Raw genomic sequence first — 18,787 nt, forward strand, 5'->3', positions numbered from 1 at the left:
GCGGCAGGATGGGGGCGCACCTGAGCGTGCCGTGTCCCTCCTGATGACCTCGTAGTCATGCCAGTCTCGTCTCCTCACGCCGTCCTGCCCCACCAGCGCCTCCTTCCGTGGCCTCGGGTTCAGCCACTGTTGAAACACACAGCGCCCAGAGAAGTTTCTCATGTGTGCTCTCCTCCAGCACAGCTCATGACGACATACCTTTTCACCCGCCCCCCCCCCCCACCCCGATTTAACGACAAATTAAGTGAAAAAAGCTAAAAAGTGGAGGGGGGGGGGGGGGGGGGAATGTTCCTGCGATTGTAGATTATAGACAAGACCTTGGAAAAGAAAAAGCATAAAAATTCACCAGGTCATTCTGATGTGTGAACAACTTAACAGACAGCCTTGAGGCGTTAAAAGCCAGCGGAAGCTTCGAGCCTCGACAACTGTGGATCTGCATCATACCATTTCCATTATTATGTCGATAAAAGTTCTACCTTTAAGAATCCTCCCAAGGATCCATCTATAAGCTGCTCAACACAGTGAATATAGAGCAGACTTTTGCATTATGCCGGGCCTTGCGCACTACGAACATTATTCCGCTGTATCGTTAATGACGTGTATCAGATGAGTAATCCGGACACTGAGGCAGAGAGCACTTTCAGCCACACGTAAACATCGGAACAGTAAAAGGTAGATATGTCAAGCGGGGGGGGGGGGGGGGGAACGAGGATGAGTTTGGCTGGAGGAGTGGAGATAAGGGTAACATCGACGGGCGGGGAAACGAACGAGAAACGGAGGAAAAACAAAACAGGAGACAAACTGCGGGAAGGACGGCAACAGAGGCAGGAATTAAGGTTTTGGGGGGGGGGGGGGGATTTTCCAAGCAAAACTGAACACGATCCTGGGGATCAGTAATAATTCACAGGAGATGCGATTGTCTGTGCTGGTCACATATTGGATTTTTAATTTTTTTTTTGCAGTATGTAAATTATTCCAAAAACTCCGTCTTTAGCACTGTAATGCCGTGTTTGTAAGATCCTGTGTAGCTCCTGCTCCCAAACGGATCACCCCTCAACCTGGGCATTCACTGGAAGCTCAGCCTAGTCGCCCTCAAACCCAGGCCACTCCTCGACGGCACATTCAGTGTGTCTGCATTGTGCCGTCTGCCTCGCCTGTACGTCACTATGCACAAAAGCACCTGCTGAATGAAAATGCGTCACAATGTTGCACGATGTCTGCATGGGTTCAGAAGGAACGTTATTTTGTTTCATTGTGTATTGTGCATGGCTGAGACATCAATAAAGCTTTATTGGACCGTGTGTGTCACCTGACTGCTAGTCTCCGCCCCTGGGTTGGCCACACCTCCCCCCGAACACGTTAAGCCACATCGGCGGTGAGTGGCTCAGTGGGCTAAGTCTCTGTGTCTGTGAACAGAAGATTACAGATTTGGGCCCCGGTCTTGGCAAAACAGTCACATGTCTGTAGGCCCTCGAGCAAAGGCCTTAGCCCCCAGGTCCAGAGACATGCTGCATATTGGCTGACCCTACACTGTGACACCCACCCAAGACGCGGTTGGCCCCCCTGCATTAATTCCACTATTTGCTAATGGTATTCCTTCTAAAAGCTTCTATGCCCTAGAACAGGGTTGTTCAACTCACGGTCCTCGAGGTCCGAGCACTGCTGGTTTTCCAGCCTTCCTTTACCTGAAAGTCAGGTGTGAAGCCTCTGACCAATCAGAATCAGTAATTATTAAACTAACTACCTGGGAGAACTGAAAACACGGCCTGGATTTGGAATCGAGGTCCAGAGTTGAAGAACCCTGCCCTAGAAGCTCCTGCTATAACCGTCTGATAACAATCCCTCAATCCATATTGAGCTTTTATTTTTAATAACGAATTACAAAGCAGCAGCAACATTATTTTACGTGCCTAATATTTCTTATTTGTTAAAGACAAACAGGGACGTGTGTAGCATAGACAAGGTAAGTGTTATTTTTACTGAATGACATAACATGAAGAAAATGTTCAGGATTAATGGCAAAAGAAGTGGATAGCAATGATTTAAAACAGCACTTTTTGGGATACTCTTTTGCCAAACCCTTTGAATAAATTCTTAAAGACACAGATGCTGTCTGAAAAATAATGTCATAAGAGAACAGCGGTGGAGCCAAATGAATATTAAAAAGTTACCAGCTTATATGTAAGAGTCAGATCCTGACACAGACAGTTGGCCCGTCTACCGGAATTACATAAAAGCACGGCGTTACACCAGGCTGAAGCGACTCGTCTAGCAGAAGCAGTCATTTATTAAAGTTACAGTCAAAAAAAATAGCCAGCTTCATAATTTTGTCAGAAGGGGAGCATCAATGTTTTATTAGTTCTTATCACCAAAGATGGGTTGGGGGCTTGTCCGTCAGAGAGGCCCTCTGTACTGGGCACACACCAGTCTCCGCTCAAGGCCCTTTCATGCCGTGTCTACCATCTATTTGAAGCTGCAGTTCAATCATCTCGCCAGTGTTAACATATGCTGCCTGAGACAAGGGAGCAACCCCCCCCCCCCCCCAACGGAGAGAAACACCCCAAGTCCTGAATTACGATGAGCCTCAGCCCAAAACGGCGAGGTGTGGGAGTGCATCTCCATGGGGGTCGAGTTACGGTACGAATTCATGGATCGGTCAGCGTCCGCTCACACGCCGTTAACGAACTTTAACTGAGGCTTTAACTAACCGAGCTGAAATCCATTCTGTTGCTGTTACTGAGGGAAACGACCAAGAAAGTTTCAGCAGGAGCGCTAAATGTGTTCCACGGTTACCAAGGAGACGGCATTACTACCAGAATCATATTAGCTAGCTGAGTAGGAGCGTGTTCCAATACGTGGGAAAATATTTACTTACGAATATGAGACGGAAAGCCCGCCATATTCAATAATTAAATATAGGTTTATAAATAGAAATTTAGAATTGGTAATTAAAATAAGCGGTGGCAGTTCTGAGGGGGGCGGGGCTGAACGCGAATTGAGATTTTGAGAGATTTTCTGTAAATGTCAGCAGAAGGCAGTGCTGTGGCAGCTGAGGGCCAAGAGCCTCTCTACGCCTTTGCAATATCAGCTGCACTGAAGACACTCAATAGATGTTTGAGCTGGAAAGAAAAAAAATGTGTGTGTGTGTTATATATATATATAAAAAATAAAAAGAGAAACAGAAGCACAGACAGGATATTGGTGGTGGGGGGGGGGGGATGTCTTCAGAAACCTCCTTCTTCTGCATCCACAGGAGATTTTAGGTGGCACCTCCACCCTTCTCAGACCAGTGGGGGGAGATGAATCTTGGACCCCACAGCGGACCAAAAAAAAAACCGCAGAAGATCCAGCCAGCAATGACGGCTAACGGCATCCGTCTTGTATTTCTATCCGTTTACGCGGCTTGGTGTGGTGCTTTGAGAGCGGCCCGAACCGCCTTAAGTAGTTACACCAGCCGAATCGTTGCAGACATACAACACAAGGAGAAAAATGACCAACTTCCTGTTACTAGCACTAAATTAAGAGGCACATCATCATTTCAAGAAGCCCTGTTACAGTGAGAATTAAAAACAAACAAAACAAACTTTTTTTGTCGTTAAAAAAAAAAAACAAAACACCTCACTCCATCACCATGGTCAAGCATTTCACACCTTTCTCTTATAATTTCTTTAGCTTGACCCCCGACAGCGTCTGCCAGATGACCATGTGAGGTCACACACGATGACAGGAAGCCTCAACCCACCTCCCTACCGCCTCGTAAAAACCTTTCAAAAAGACAATATGGTTCACAGCAGGAAGTCGACAGTCCAGGGCACAGCGAGTGGCCCGTTTTTGGGGCCACCGTCACGTTTACCGGCCGTAGAAGCGGCCTGTCAGCTTTTCCAGAGCTACACAAAGCTTTTTGGGTAAAAAAAACAAAAAGCAAATGCCCAACGATCCCATTCCTATTATATACTATTAAAGATACGGCTGCCTTTCAGCCATTGTTCTAACGGTAATTCCCATTTAAGGTAAAAATCGGTAGGACGACTGCGTTTCTGTGGCGGCGGGCAGCGAGAGACAATGACAAACCGGCGCCCTCGTCATTAGCATTCGGGACGCAACGCAAACATTTGAACAAGCTGGGAAGACAAAACCGTCCCTGTTTTTATTTCCTTTTTCTAAATGACGGTCGGTGGGAAGAATTAGACTAAAAGCAGGGACGGAAAAATGGGCAATTTCACGTGCCTGAGTGATTTTTAATTAACTTTAATGTACCTTTTAATGCGCGATTTACCAAAACGGCTGCTGGGAACAAACAGAGGGGGCAACTCGGCTCTGTTGAGGAAACCTATCGGGGCGGATTTTGGGGACCCTGATTCTGAAGCGGAGAAACAGGGCCCATCGAGGCGGAAAGAAGGGTTGTAAATCGGGCAACCTAAGATCGACACCACGGCGACGCGGCGTTTGGTGTCGAACGAAACCTCAGCTTAACAGTACAGGCTGCGAGAATCATTCCGAAATAAGCGGGACTTAGATTAGAGATTACTTCCAGCATATATTTTCTGACCACCTTTCGGGCAACTTGCTGCACATACAAAACCCTACCAGTACAAATTGACGCACAGAATAGAGTACAAAGATGGTGGTTTTAAGTTTTTTCTTAATCATAAAGAAAACTCCAGCCTACTACCTGTCCACAGCTTTGAATACATTTAATAGCAATGGGTTAAGAGATCATGGCTTCCTTAGGGCTCTAGTCATGTTCTTTTGGGTTATTATAAGAAATTAGGGCAAAAATGGGAATAACAGTTGATTGAAGAGTAAAAAGCTCTTTATTTTTGAGATGGGTCCTGATGTTATAGTGTTGGGTGATGAGAGCAGACTTCTTATTAGACAGAAGCCCTACCGGTGTTCATACAGATCTGCATTATATACAGCGCTCACAGAAAGTCTTGGGACACTCGCTTAATTCAGTAAAAAAGCTGCAAATATATCAGTTTCATAACAAAAGTCCATTGACAAGCAATGTTTAGCATATCTGTGCACATCCACAGATACATTTTCTTTTTACTATATATATTTTTTTTTTTTGACTGACTCATTTCTGTTCTTGCAATTTTGCTATTAATTGCAGTTGTAGTCATTGGCTCCCAAAGGGATACTAACACAAAAGTTTGGTGCATTGTTATTGCAAACGTGTTACCAATTAAAAAGCACCCAATGAGACTGCTTGGGAATGAACTTAACTCATAACAGCTCTTTTAGAACTACTTGAGATTAATTACTTAAAACTATTGGCTGTTTCTAATGTGATATTTTTATAAACAAACGAATGGAGTAATTTTTGTTATAAAACCAATGAACTTGCACAATTTTTACGGAATTAAGCAAGCGTCCCAAGACTCTGTGAACACTGCATGCTGTGAGCTGTAAGGGTCGCTACGATCTGGGAATTTCAGCAGGAGCGCTAAAAAAAAAGCAGAACTCACCCGATGCGGCTAGCCAACACGATAACGAGCTTAGCAAGCAGCTACGGTACAGCCGCACACGCTAGGCAGCTAATGGGTTTGCAAGAGCCGCAAGTGAGGCCTCATGAGATCCAGGGAAAGCTTCGGAGGGAAAAAAAAAATTAAAAAAAATTAAAAAAAACACGTGAACAGCCTCTTCTTCCAATAAAAACAGCAAAACCATCCCAGATGTCAAGCGCACTGAAGCGTACAAGAAACTCCGGCGCCAAGCGACGTCAAAATTATATCCAGCGAACAACAGCTGCAAACTTGCTTTTAAAATGTTTCCCATGCAGGTGGCAGAACCTGCAAGGATTATAGACAGGAGAGCAGTGGTGGCATCTTCTGCCGTATCTGCCTTGCATCACGAGAACTTCACCCAGCGGACTTAAGGTGACAGAGCGCTGTTTGAGCACATCAAGCTGGGTCTGGCCCAGGAACGTGGTCCCGCTGATCACCTTTGCAGAGATGTGACTCTGAAGAACGAGGTCTTTATCTGCACTAACAGCTAAACTAATGCCATCTCAGGCATCGCTGCCTCTTCAAAAAGACTCAGTCGCTCAGAAAGTCTATACACTGAGCAAGTCTCAGTGCGGATTGGAGCCAATTTTCAGTTGTGCATCCCTCTCCCAACACCTTACATGAAATGAAGGCCAAAATTCGATACAGGGAAGTCATTCAGGTAGATTATGCTGATTATGAACGTCACCCGTTAATTGCACAGCCAAACCTGATCTGCTCGATCTGAAATGGAGAGAGATATGAAAGAAAAAATGTGGGCGGGAAGAAAGTTTCAGAATCTCGGGCTAAGAATAGGCTCCACTGCGATGGATGCACCTAAACCTTGCCAGAAGGAAGGCATGTGATGAATGAGGCACTTCGGACGTCCCAACAAGAGACAGGTGGAGGAAGGAATGGCCTGGACAGGGTGGTTTTGCTTTTCACATTTTATGTAAAGCTTCTTGCAGTTCTCTCTATTTAGGTTAATAATTACCCCTGACAGAGAGGTACATTTGGCCCAGTAACTCTCAGATCATTCTTAGCAGCACAGCCATGAAGACAGAAGGGGCCAAGTCCACATTACTGCCTTCCTTTGTCAAATTACCATCAACAACGTTCACGTGGGCCATGCTTTTTCCACCAGGGCAATTTGCAGTCATTTGTTAATTTAATACATCCAGGAAATCTCTAGAACAGTTCAGGCCAATGCCCTACTCAAAGGGACCACAACAAGGCCGTCTCCCAGAAGGTGAAGCTGTGATGTCAATTTCCGTAATTGCTATATTACCTATTTCCAGGTGGGAATCAAATTTGCACCACGTATATACACATACACACACTTAACATGTCCATCTATGGTAGTGTTTTTCTATATACCCAGTTCTCAACTTACGTAAAATCCAGACATATGGGGGGGGGGGGAACTTCATAGTTTACAGAACCATTAACGGAAAAAGCTACACCATTAAGTAAATTTAACATTTACATTTAATTTATTTAATGTGTTCTTTGGTACGCATTACTAGAATCATTTTTGACTTGGGTCTTTTTTGCTATCGGGTGTTTTGAATGGCACGGGAAGGTAAACCCGACTCGCGTAAAATCTGACTTGCGTAATGGTTCGCGTAACAGTTTGCGTAACTGGTTGCCTACGTCAATCTAAAAGCATTGGCAAATGTAACAGTTTACTTCTTTGCAGTAATTTGTTGCTCCCACCCTTCTGCAGAGACACACCCAGAGAAGCACACAGAAGATTATTTATACAGAAACCTGCCCAGAAAGCAAAGAGGAGACGCAAAGGTGAATTTGCCTGGGGAAATGGGACATACGAGCACCTCGGGTTACAAACTAACGCTCAAAGCCCCAAGGCTGAGACAGTGAAGAAAATGGACCTTTAAATTCAACGTTATTCAGATGCGACACTCGGGGTTGAGCGAAGCCACTTGACTTGGTCGCCTCCAGTGTGCACTGATCTCCGGATAACACGTTACATTTTGAGGACAGAAGATAAGAATCAAGGATGTGACTCTGCAAAAGCTTCATCACAGATGAAGAAGAAGAAGAAGAAAAAAAGTTAGCTCTGAACCCCCTTGGAAAATCCATCTATTAACAACTGACACTTGATCACCAGGCCAAGCTTAGCGTCACAAAACGAAAATCCGCTCCAGGATATTAATGTAGCCCTGAAGATCCGAGACCTACTAAACCAGTCTCTTTGAGACTGCCTCACGGTCAAGTATCCCCACCCCCGGAATCTGCTTACTTGCTGGTTCACCCCCCCTCCCCCCCCTACTCCAATGTCGCCTGCTACTCTGTCGAAAGCCGGTAAGGACCCAGGAGGGCACGGAAGACAAACCCTGCCAGTTTTGGCGTCTGTTTCCCCTCCAGCTGGCACAACTTGTTTGTTAAAATTCACGTGGGTCTTTTCTCCTTGACTACAGTACTACCCACTTAACTGTCAAGCCTGTTGCGCTCACGAATTGTTGAAGTACAAAGAAATACTCTTAATTAGAAAGGATGTTAAGAGAGTGAGACTGCTAAAACACCTGGTTACTAAATACTATTAATAATATAATTAAAATGAAATTAAGCTTTATTTGCCAAGTATGAGAACAGGTACATAGGAATGTGTTTTTTTTTCCCCCTCCATATCGCGTTTTGCTCGCTCTATATAGAGGCGAGAGGGTTAGTTATGGTTTGAGCACAGGGTCAGCAATCTGTCCAGGAGCCCTGGAATATTTTTGGGGTTGTGAAAGGCGTTGCTCAAAGGCCCAATGGAGATAGCTACTCTGCCAAGCACGGGATTTGAACTGGCGACCTGCTGATTGCGGGTACAAAAGATAAACCCGCTGAGCCACTAGATCTGGGTGGGGGGTCCTGTTCCATGGAGGGCCAGTGTGGATGCGGGTTTTTGGGATGGACTCTCAACCAGCCAATAATAGCGGATCCCCAGGACTGGAGTTGATAACCACCGTTTCGTTAATGGCTGATTGAGAGGCCATGCCAAAAACCCACACCGGCCCTCCACGGAACGGGTTCCGAACCCCTGCACTAGACAAAAGCTTGGCGCTATAAGGTCATTCTGAGTCAAAGGTTGGGAAACTGTCATCCGGAGCTGTCACCAACACTTAATATCCGACTGGGCCACACTTACAGGACCCAAATGTGTCACATTTAAAGTGACCCCCAGCTTGATCATTTGGGGCCCATCGTCGGCCCGCCGAAATGCTCCCTGGAGACGCTCCGCTAAACTCGGCCTTGGGAAACACCTGCCTGCGACTCCAGGGCCCTGAGGAGAATATAGAGCAGGGGGGGGTACGGGCAGGCCTGGCGGGAGCGGGCTCCGGGGAAGAAGGCGCGCCTTGTCTGGGAGGGAGAAGACGGCTTTTCTCTGCCTAACGGTGAACAAACACCTCTTGTGTGCCTGTTTCTGTCTCTGATCCAGGGTAACAGAACAAAACTGAATGTATGATACTTTTTTTTGGGGTGTGTGTGTGTGTGTGTGTGTGCGCAAGACTTCAGTCTCATAGCATCCAACTCTGAAAGATTAACACATCAAACACTGAAATTACCCACAGGCCCCAACACACTGCGCTAATATTTATCTTTGTTAAATATAAGGCCTTTAATTATTTACTGGGGGAAAAAAAATGTCCTTCTGATTTGGACAAATGGATTCCAGGGGACAGAGAGGGAACAACACATGCAATAGCCGGTAAGATTTAATCGGCTTATAACTTAAACAGGCACTTTTTTTTTTGCTTGCAATCTCACTGTGCCAACATTAATGAGGAATTTTGGAAATCTATATTTTCTTTTGATGAAGGGGGTTCAGTGGAATATTTCACCTCCGTTTATTTGATCTGCCTTTTACGAACCCTGAGGAGTCTGATATTCATCGTATTAAGGTTCAGTCAGCAATGGGTGTATCAGGCCTGCCCCTTCTCTGTTCCCAAGGAAGTACATAAAATGTTCTTTGGGAAGATTAATAGCTTTGATAATCAGAGCAAATTAAAAACTGACCTATCGCACTACATTGTAAAAATAATTTAAAAATTTGCCCGGATATTCAGGAGGTGCCATTTGTTAACCGCAGCCCATATAAAACGTAAATAACCGCGTCTAATATTAGCATCCTGATAATTGTAAAGGAGGAGAAAATCACGGAAATGCAGGAATCCTAAATAACGATTTAAAAAAAAAAAATTATTTTGTTCATTGAGATTCAGGTCTTTTTCTGCAGTCACGCACATTTCAAACTATTTACATGCTTTGGGGTCCGTATTAAAACTTCATTAATTAGTTAGATTTTTACTTTAAACAAATGGCCAGTCCAATTAAATCGTTTTTTCAAGCTCAACCAGACCGTGATGCCACAGACAAACATAACAGCGCTAACCTAAAAACTCACATTAATAATCCCAACGAACAGGGGAAATTAATGCTTTTAAAGTGAAACCCGGGTTTAATCCCGCGGATCAAATTACACAGGGTCATCAAATTAAAAAGTACCACCCAACTGTTGCTTAATTTAATGCAACACACTTCAGCACATCTAAAAATATTAATATAAGCTTGATAAAATAAAAAAAAACCTGTACAATCGCAGTTTAGTACCGTCATATTCAGGAACATTTATTTGCTTTTGAAGCCAATAAATGTAAGAAAACGGATCACCGTTTTGCAACTAGTTGCATTTCAAAGGTGAATGCAAAGGGCCTATGCTGGGGCTCATTTAAAGTTAGGCTTAATCTTTCCGGGGGTCCCGCAGTTTATGAGGGGGTTTGCACGCCGACAGTCCGCCGGCTGACAGCACGCCTGGTCCGGCTACGGGAAGCACGGCAAGCCGGTGGGGGGGCTCCGCAATTCCACGACGGAACAGAAGATGAGCATGCCGGCTGCTGTAGTGGCGACTCCGGGCTCCTATCACGCCACGGAGCCGGAGCCCCGAGGGGGGACAGCCCGCAGGTTCGGCGAAGAGACGCCGCAAAAGTTTTTCGGCAAAGCGCCGACTTCCTGAAAGCGAGTCGGTCCTGCCGCAGGGTCGCGCTGGCCTCTTCGCCTCCCGCTCGGAAATACACGCACGATCAGACTCAACCATACGCAACAGATCGGACTTGGAGAGAGGGGGGAGAGGAGGGTTAGGGTTAAAAAGACGGGAAGACAGCAGGAGCGCCGCCGCCGCCACGCAGCGGCTCTACGCCGCAAAGGCGCCGGCCGAGCCCGTCTACCAGCGTACAGCTCCCCGCCGCCGGCTACCGTCCGCACCGCGGCGAGTCCTTCTAAACCAGGAAGCCGCATACATCGCTATGCACGGCGCGCACATCCACTCACTGTTCCCTTACCTGGATCTGCGCGATGCCGGCCGGCCCGTCTGCGATCCCCGGCGAGTTCTCAAACACCCGGTCCCGGTAGAGGGACCAGAGACCCACGTTGGGCAAAAAGAGCAGAGCCGCCAGCAGCAGCCCCGCCAACTGCAGCAGCCGCTTCTGTTTCCGTCGCATCGTCTCTCCGCCTTTCCTTCTTTCTCTCCCCTTCTTTTTCTCTCCCGCTCGCCGGACAGTAAAGCCCCAAGTCCGGCTCGATCCAGGTGGAGACAAGTTTCACTCCGAGGCGGCGCTGATCTGACTGCGCAGCGCTTCCGCTAGGGGGCGTTACCGCGGCCCTGATTGGGGAAGCGCGCGCCTACTTACCGGGGCAGCACATCATAAACATTTTTTTTTTGCTTTAGATTATATAAAATCTTTTCATGACGTGTTTATATTCCCGTTAGATTAATTCATGCAGCCCTTTGTGGCGTTAAGGCGCAGACACGCAGACGCAGACTGCAGCAGCCGTACATGTGCAGCGGGAGAAGTGACTGCAAGTCGCTCTTACGTTTTATTACGGGCGCAGGCTGTTGCTTGTGCACGTTAACTATTGAAGCACCAGAAAATTCAGTAAAAACGGTTGTAATTGAAATCTGGGCGGCTTTATTAGCTGAGGGCACAATCCGTCAGGCAAAATGAAATTACAAAAACGTGCCCGTATTGTGATATAATCGATTTATCGAATTAGTATGTCTATAAAATCTAGAAATTCCGCGAATAAAATGGTATGACATTGTTGGCATGCACTCCGCATCAGAGGAGTTTCTAGCTATTGACAAGGTCACGGGCTTGACGTTTTTTTTTGGCATCGGGGTTAAAATACTCGGGGCCCCGAGTGATATATAGGACCTAACGGCGCCCAAGCCCCGTATTATTATTTATAACCTAATGAGGAAAAGGTACGTCCGAATGAAAGAAAATGAAAAAATATGCAATGCGATTAGGCACTGTGTTAGCTTTAATTAATTGCATTTTTGTTTTTGGAATTACTTACAAACTTATTGTGCTGACTAATCTCCCAGGAGTATAGAAAGTTTACATACACACCTTAATGAAAAAATTGTGTAACATTGTTTTTGACAACGATTGACTAATTAGGCGAGTCATACTTGCAGACTAATATCTTTTATCAAGGCGTTGTTGCGGTTAAGTAGCCAAAGAAACGTGGTTTTCTGTATAATATCCGCCCCATCTTGGGTTAATTATGCTGTGCTTTGTGCCCATAGCATCTGGGATGGGCTCAGGACCCCCGCAGCCCTGAGTCATACAAGGAGGTATACAAAATGGATGGACAGGTGGATGGATGGATGGAGGTTCTTAATGAGTGTATAATAATTTAGGTGACTTTTTTTTATCCAAAGTGTGTTTTGAGTCTTGAAAAGATTTTACAATTACTGATTTGGTTACTCCATCCATCCATCCATCCCATAACAGTTTCTCCACCACATGGTCATTCTCATCACATGGAGAGAAACATAAAGGTCTATGTTATGTTTGGTTACTGCCAGGGAAGAGAGGGTCCTCGTGCTGGGGGAGAGGGATGTTATGAGGCCTGCTTATCCAGTAGAGGCTCTTGGAGACTTCTGGAGCCTGTTGTCCAAGAAGAAGACGACACAAGTCGGGGGGGAACTTTGTATGGGAGGATAATAAGACATCAGTTTCCTAATCTAAATCACATGGACTCTTACGTCGTTGGAATTGTCGGCCACTAATCACTGACCTTTTCCAAAGACGCGGGTTGAAAAAAAGGACAGGCACTCTCCTAAACGCAAGACGATGTGCCTTGATCCTCAGCATCCACACGATCTGCTCCTCTTCACCGCTCCTCCGCTCCTCTTCACTGCACGTCAGCGCTTAATTGGGTCGTTAACGTGATCCTTTGGTAGGGAGACATCGTACTTAGTGATTCAGGCGTCAAACAGGTGTTAATTAAAACATGCTACAAAATATCCTTAAGAACCAGAAAAGGGCTCTATCCTAAACCAAGATGAAGGGGCTGAAAATGGAATGACTAATGTTTCCATGGCGATGAATTATGGGATTATGGTCTGTTTCCTCAATTCATTTAGCTGTTATACGTAAATGAATAATGGAGTACAACATAGAGGTTTTAAACGTCTGTTACATTTATTCTAACAAATAATGGACAGTAATTCATATAAATGTATCTAATATAGAGCCTGAGGTTATTTTATCGACATTTGGCCCCTCGCCAAAGTCTTTCACAGCAAAAAGATGATGCGTGCTAATTGCTAGCCTGAAACACTCTCGGAATAGTCGTTCCAAAGATTTTAAGCTTTAATGGGCTTTAGGAAGGAGAGACTCAGCTGACATTAGATGCTAACATCCCACACGTGCTATAAATCACTTCGATATCGCAACCTTGCCCGGGACCAATCATAGAGGGAGGGGAAAGGTCAAAGGCAGCTCGGCCATTGGTCCGTGGCTCACCCAATCAAATGCCAGCTTGGCAGTGCTTAGCGAATATAAAAGAGCAGCCCATTATATGTCCAGAAGACCACATAAATATCCAGCTGCAGGGGGAAATCAGCACCAGTGTGCAGAATGTTAAGTCCTCCTTGGCGAGGTGCTAAATCAGAGGGGAATATTGCGACTCCATTTTAGGGTGACTGCAAGTTTTCCCGCTGTTAAATGGAAGTAAATAAGCGTGTGCATTTCCTAAAAAATTCCATATTTATCTTCTTTCCTACCATGTTTCAGTGTCTCAGACTTGACAGATGTTGCCCCAAATGACAGCTGAAGAGGATTCACTTAATTAGAAGGAACATCTGGCCTGGACACTGATCACAGGGCCTTGACATAATGTGTAACGAAAGTGAAGCGTGCATGAGGTCATATCCTGCGTGAGGTCATATCCTGCGTAGTCATCTGCCCAAGGGCATCTCAGCTGTGCTTTTATTTGCGTTCATAATTTTTTTTCATAAGTTCCTCAGTATATCCTGTCTAGAATTATCCTATATGGCAATGCTGTTCAGGAACGCCAGGTCCATTTGAGTAGGGAGCTCAACTCGTACTGGTTAATACTACCTCAATGGGTGTTGGGTTTATATGGATGCCGGGGAAGAGGGATTTGACTCACTTTCAGCGCCGCAACCTCTGCTGTGCAGTTGCTTGCCTAGTAAAATATTAACAAAATGACAAATGTAAGTCATACCTTAAAAGGTTTTGTAAAAATCGTTTTACATTTTTATTTATTTATCCAAAGCGATGTACATCTTTGAGAAAGCAGGGACTGACCCTGGAGCAACTGGGTGTTAAGGGCCTCATTCTGGGGCCCAGTGGAGAAATCGCTCTGACACTAGGATTTGAACTGGTGATATTCTATGAATACTCTATGAATCCCTCCATCATGTAAATGTTTATCCAGTACAGGGTCTTGGGGGTGTCGGGGGGGGGAGGGAGGGGGTGCCTTTCTCTGGTAACCTAGGGCCACAAGGAAGATGAACAGACCAGACCGGATGCCAGTCCTGAACCCTGCACCTGAACGTCACGAAGTGAAAGTGACTAGATATATATTTGTCGGCAGATCTCGCACAGATCCAGCGTTTTTTAATGCCGGCCCTTGCTTGTCATTTTTGGTGACCAAGTAACATAAATTTGTCCGGAGATATAGTAAAATATCACTGGAGAACATTTTCCCCCAGTTTGGGTGAATTGAAGTCAATGTGGATATAGCACACGCATGAGAGAGCCAGGTGTTATTTTCTGGGCATTCTGTGTATATTCAGCACAGAATAATGCTGGTCTTTCCTGTTTTCTCACGCCTGTTTGACACAGTACAGTTCCCTGCGGCTCGAGGTTAAGATCTTTTGTTTGGACAGTCGTGGACGCGCTGCGACTCCCTCGGTCACGGATAGATGTTTCAAATTGCAGGCCTCAGGCCGTCCGCGGCCCCTGAGGGGGGGTGTGATTGCGGGCGGTGTTTCTGCTCTCTGGACTGTTGCGCGGTATTCCGCCGTTGCTATGCCGTCAGTCCTACGGGGAGCTTTAATGGAGCGATGCTGTTGTTGTCGCCGGGGCGCGATTCTGCTCTCTCCTCCTCTTGATCTCTCACCGAGCTCGCGAGGCGTGCCGTTTAGGGGTGAGTCAGAGGTCACCCTTCCTGCCTCCAGAACTCGGCGCGTCCCAGAGCAGCCACGTGAAGTTAATAAGATTCCGCATGGTTCCCCACCTGCTGTGGTACCAAAACTCTATTTTAAACAACACCGACGGCCGCGTCTCGCCTTTTATTCACACCTGCTGTTGCCGTCGGCGTCACTCCTGTCGTTCTTTGTCCGCATAACTGCGATGCCTCAATGGTACCAGTCTATCTGAGTCATCAAACTAAGAAGGGGCGTGGCTTCAAGGGGCGGGGCAAAGTCAGGTGACAATCTTATCCAGTCAACTACTTTCCTGATTTCCTGGAACTTTGCACTGAAACTGTTTATTGCTATCTATCTATCTATCTGTCTATCTATCTGTCTATCTATCTATCATTTATTTGTATTATTTTGCTCCCTGATCCCATTGCTCGACCAAGGCAGAAGATGATGTGCACCTTGGCCAGAAAGTCGTTTACGTGTCGCTGGTGCACAGGACCGCCCTTGAGAATCAAGCTGCTGTTGATGGAGATCCGGCTCCTCGCCTAGGGGGGTGGGGGTGGAACAGGGTCAGGGATGGGCTCCGTGACTTTCCCCCATCTTGTCTGGCTCGTAAACCATTTAATATTCCACACGGCGGAGGTCCCCCCCCCCCCACCACCAATATTGACATCCATTGTTTTACTTCATGTGAAATCGATACCTGTTGTCATGTTTACTTGAAGGATCAGTCCCGGGGGGAAGGGGGGGGGGGGCATAATTTCATTGAGCTGACCCCTCCGCACGTTATTGATGACACTTCGTTCCCTTTCTTCAGTGCCTCAGTGCCGGTGGTTAAATATCTATTTATGACCCGAGATGACATTTCTCCTGAAAGTGCTGCTGCGAAGTAGCGATGGGCTGGGAAATGGTGGCCCTAGAGACTACAGGGGTATGATAGCATGATGTACCGGCACCGCTGGGCTTGCGATAGCATGATGTACCGGCACCGCTGGGCTTGTGATAGCATGATGTACCGCCACCGCTGGACTTGCGATAGCATGATGTACCGGCACCGCTGGGCTTGCGATAGCATGATGTACCGGCACCGCTGGGCTTGCGATAGCATGATGTACCGGCACCGCTGGGCTTGCGATAGCATGATGTACCGGCACCGCTGGGCTTGCGATAGCATGATGTACCGGCACCGCTGGGCTTGCGATAGCATGATGTACCGGCACCGCTGGGTTTGCGATAGCATGATGTACCGGCACCGCTGGGCTTGCGATAGCATGATGTACTGGCACCGCTGGGCTTGTGATAGCATGATGTACCGGCACCGCTGGGCTTGTGATAGCATGATATACCGGCACCGCTGGGCTTGTGATAGCATGATGTACCGGCACCGCTGGGCTTGTGATAGCATGATATACCGGTGCCGGTTATTTATGTTACTCGCCTTCAGCAAGCGATCATCAGTTTGATCACATGGGGTGAGTTATTTAGCTCGGTAGGTTGGGACTCAGTGTTATCAGAAGGTTGTTGGTTCAAATCTCAGAGCCTGCAAAGTTACTTCATTGTTGGGCCCTTAACAAGACCAAGTGCTCCACGGACTTAAAACAGTACGCTAGACACTGTAGACTTTCCAGGAGCTTTGATGCTGCACAAGAGCCTTTTGTCCCCAAAACTTGCTAACGTCTTTTCCTCTCTGGCCCAAGCAGATGTCCTATCGTACTCGGTGCCGTAGTTGTGGGCATTTCAGCTGATTCCAGCAGCAGGAACGAAAAGCATCTTGCCTAGACGTACACTAGTGGGGAAGGTTGCGGTGGCTGATTGGTGCGTGAGACTGTGACGATCCTCCTCACGCTGTCCGGCCCGAACGGCTCTTGGGCCATGGTGACAGGCCGCTGTGCCCTGAAACGGAGCCGAACGAGGCTGCTTTATCTGATAATCCCTCAGAAGGAAAGCATTTCCTGAAGGAAGTTACTGTTGTTGTTACTGTTTGTTCCTGATGGGTTCATCATTCAAGCATTCATGCATCCATCCATCCATCCATCCACCACCTTCTAGATGCCAATTCAGGATAGGGGGGACTGGAGTCTGTGCCCAGCAGCACAGAGTACAAGGCAAGGGACACTCTGAATGGGATGCCAGTCCATCATAGGGCTCACCCTTAACGTGCTTACAGTTTAATGCAGTGTTTCTCAATCCGGTCCGCAGGGACCCTCAGATAGTCCACAGTTTTGCTCCCTCCCGCACACTGAGTACCTGGTACTGGTGTGTTGAAAGCTGGGAGGGAGCAAAAATGTGGACTGTCTGGGTGTCCCTGCGGACCGGATTGGGAAACACTGTTTACTGCATTGCTGCCCAAGTTTGCACATGGCACCTATTTTGATGACGGCTGTAGTTTTCAGCAGAACATAAGTGTATGCAGTTCATCTGCATTGCAATGTAACACGCCCGAAAATAGGATTGAGATTCTGTCGCGGGTCCAAAAATAACACAGAAACGAGTGAGAATCGGGTCCCTGCCAGCGTCCGCCCCGCCGATGTTTCCTCCCCCCGTCTTCATCCCTCCCTCTCGCTCTCTCGCATTTCCGCAGGGCGAGAAATGACAATGCGAGACTCTCGGCACTGAGATGTGCACCGGCGCACTTAGCGCTGATAGCGGACGAGCTGTTCTCGGATCCCACTCTGTCGTCGGGTCCCCCAGAGAGATGGGGGGGGGGGGGGGTGTCAGCGTTCAGGATCGCAGCGCCTAGCGAGGTGCGGTAAACGTTACGGTAAATGTATCAGCGGCAGAGGAAGAGCAGAGAATGAGCTGTAAATGCCTGTGTCATTCAGCTGAAAAAGAGCATCCTTTCTTGGAAACCAAGAGGAAGCATAAGAGACCATAAGGCAGATAACAAGGGCTTGGTGCAGAAGGTTGTTGGTTCGAATCCCGGGGTCGGCTGAGTACCCCAGAGCCCATGAGCATGGCCATTAACCTCTAATTGCTCCATGGACTGTCTGTCCTGCTTTCTTGATTGTATGTCAGTTTGGTTAAAAGCCTCTACTAAATAAAAAATGTAAAATCTAAGCATATGTCCAAACTCACACTCTCACGGGGGGAGGGTCGGCACCCGTCCTGCAGGAAAACCGCTGGACAGTCAGAGAATGTGCAGCGTCAGGGAGCCTGATTCATATTCACGCCAGCATGCTTGCGTGTTGCTGTGGGTGACAGAGGCGTCTGATGTTGACGGAGCCACAGAAGCGAATCGTTCCTCCACTTGAAAGGAAAAAAATGTCAAATCAGACATCAGGGACAGGTTGTTCCATTGTGGCCGTAGCAGATGGAGGGGATTGAACATAGATGAATTAGTGTATCATATTACAACTGCACAGGTCGGTCTGAGTCAAGGGGGGTTTGATCCGCACCTTTTCATTTAATTCAACCGTAATTTTATATTTAAAAAAAAATACGTCTGATCTTGCACCCTTTCCCAAGACTCGACAGCCAGGGAGCGATTCTACATTTTAAGGTGGAGAGCATAAGAGTGAGCCAACCTTATCATGAGCTAATGATATGTTTTGTGTTGGTGAGTGACAGATGAGGGGATGCCCCGAGAACCAATCAGATTTCAGCTGAAGCCAGTGTCCATGTGGTCCCGCCCCTGAATTTGCCCCAGTCGACACCTGTCCATTTCAAAGTCAAAGGTCAAAAGTCAAAGTATCTTTATTATCATCTTCAGCTATATCATCCATGGAACATGTGTTCAGATGAAACTTCAATCTTCTTGTTCATAGTGCAAGAAACAGTGATAAACAGAATATAATATGAAAGACATTTAAACAAGACGTATTGAGACATG

At 46.8% G+C, this 18,787-nt stretch overlaps 1 protein-coding gene across 1 annotated transcript in view; it reads right to left on the minus strand.

Annotated features, from left to right (window-relative positions):
• Nucleotides 1-11,356, minus strand: part of galnt10 (UDP-N-acetyl-alpha-D-galactosamine:polypeptide N-acetylgalactosaminyltransferase 10 (GalNAc-T10)) — a 37,751-nt gene extending 26,395 nt beyond the window's left edge. Inside the window, exons 1-2 of the mRNA XM_072706779.1 lie at nucleotides 10,835-11,356; nucleotides 21-126 (exon numbers count right to left, since the gene is read on the minus strand). Of these exons, the coding sequence (XP_072562880.1) occupies nucleotides 21-126; nucleotides 10,835-10,993 (265 nt within the window). The 5' untranslated portion in view covers nucleotides 10,994-11,356. The remainder of the gene's footprint in view (nucleotides 1-20; nucleotides 127-10,834) is intronic.
• Between the last annotated feature and the right edge of the window lie 7,431 nt (nucleotides 11,357-18,787).

Source organism: Paramormyrops kingsleyae, chromosome 24, assembly GCF_048594095.1.
Source record: "Paramormyrops kingsleyae isolate MSU_618 chromosome 24, PKINGS_0.4, whole genome shotgun sequence".
Lineage (NCBI taxonomy): Eukaryota > Metazoa > Chordata > Actinopteri > Osteoglossiformes > Mormyridae > Paramormyrops > Paramormyrops kingsleyae.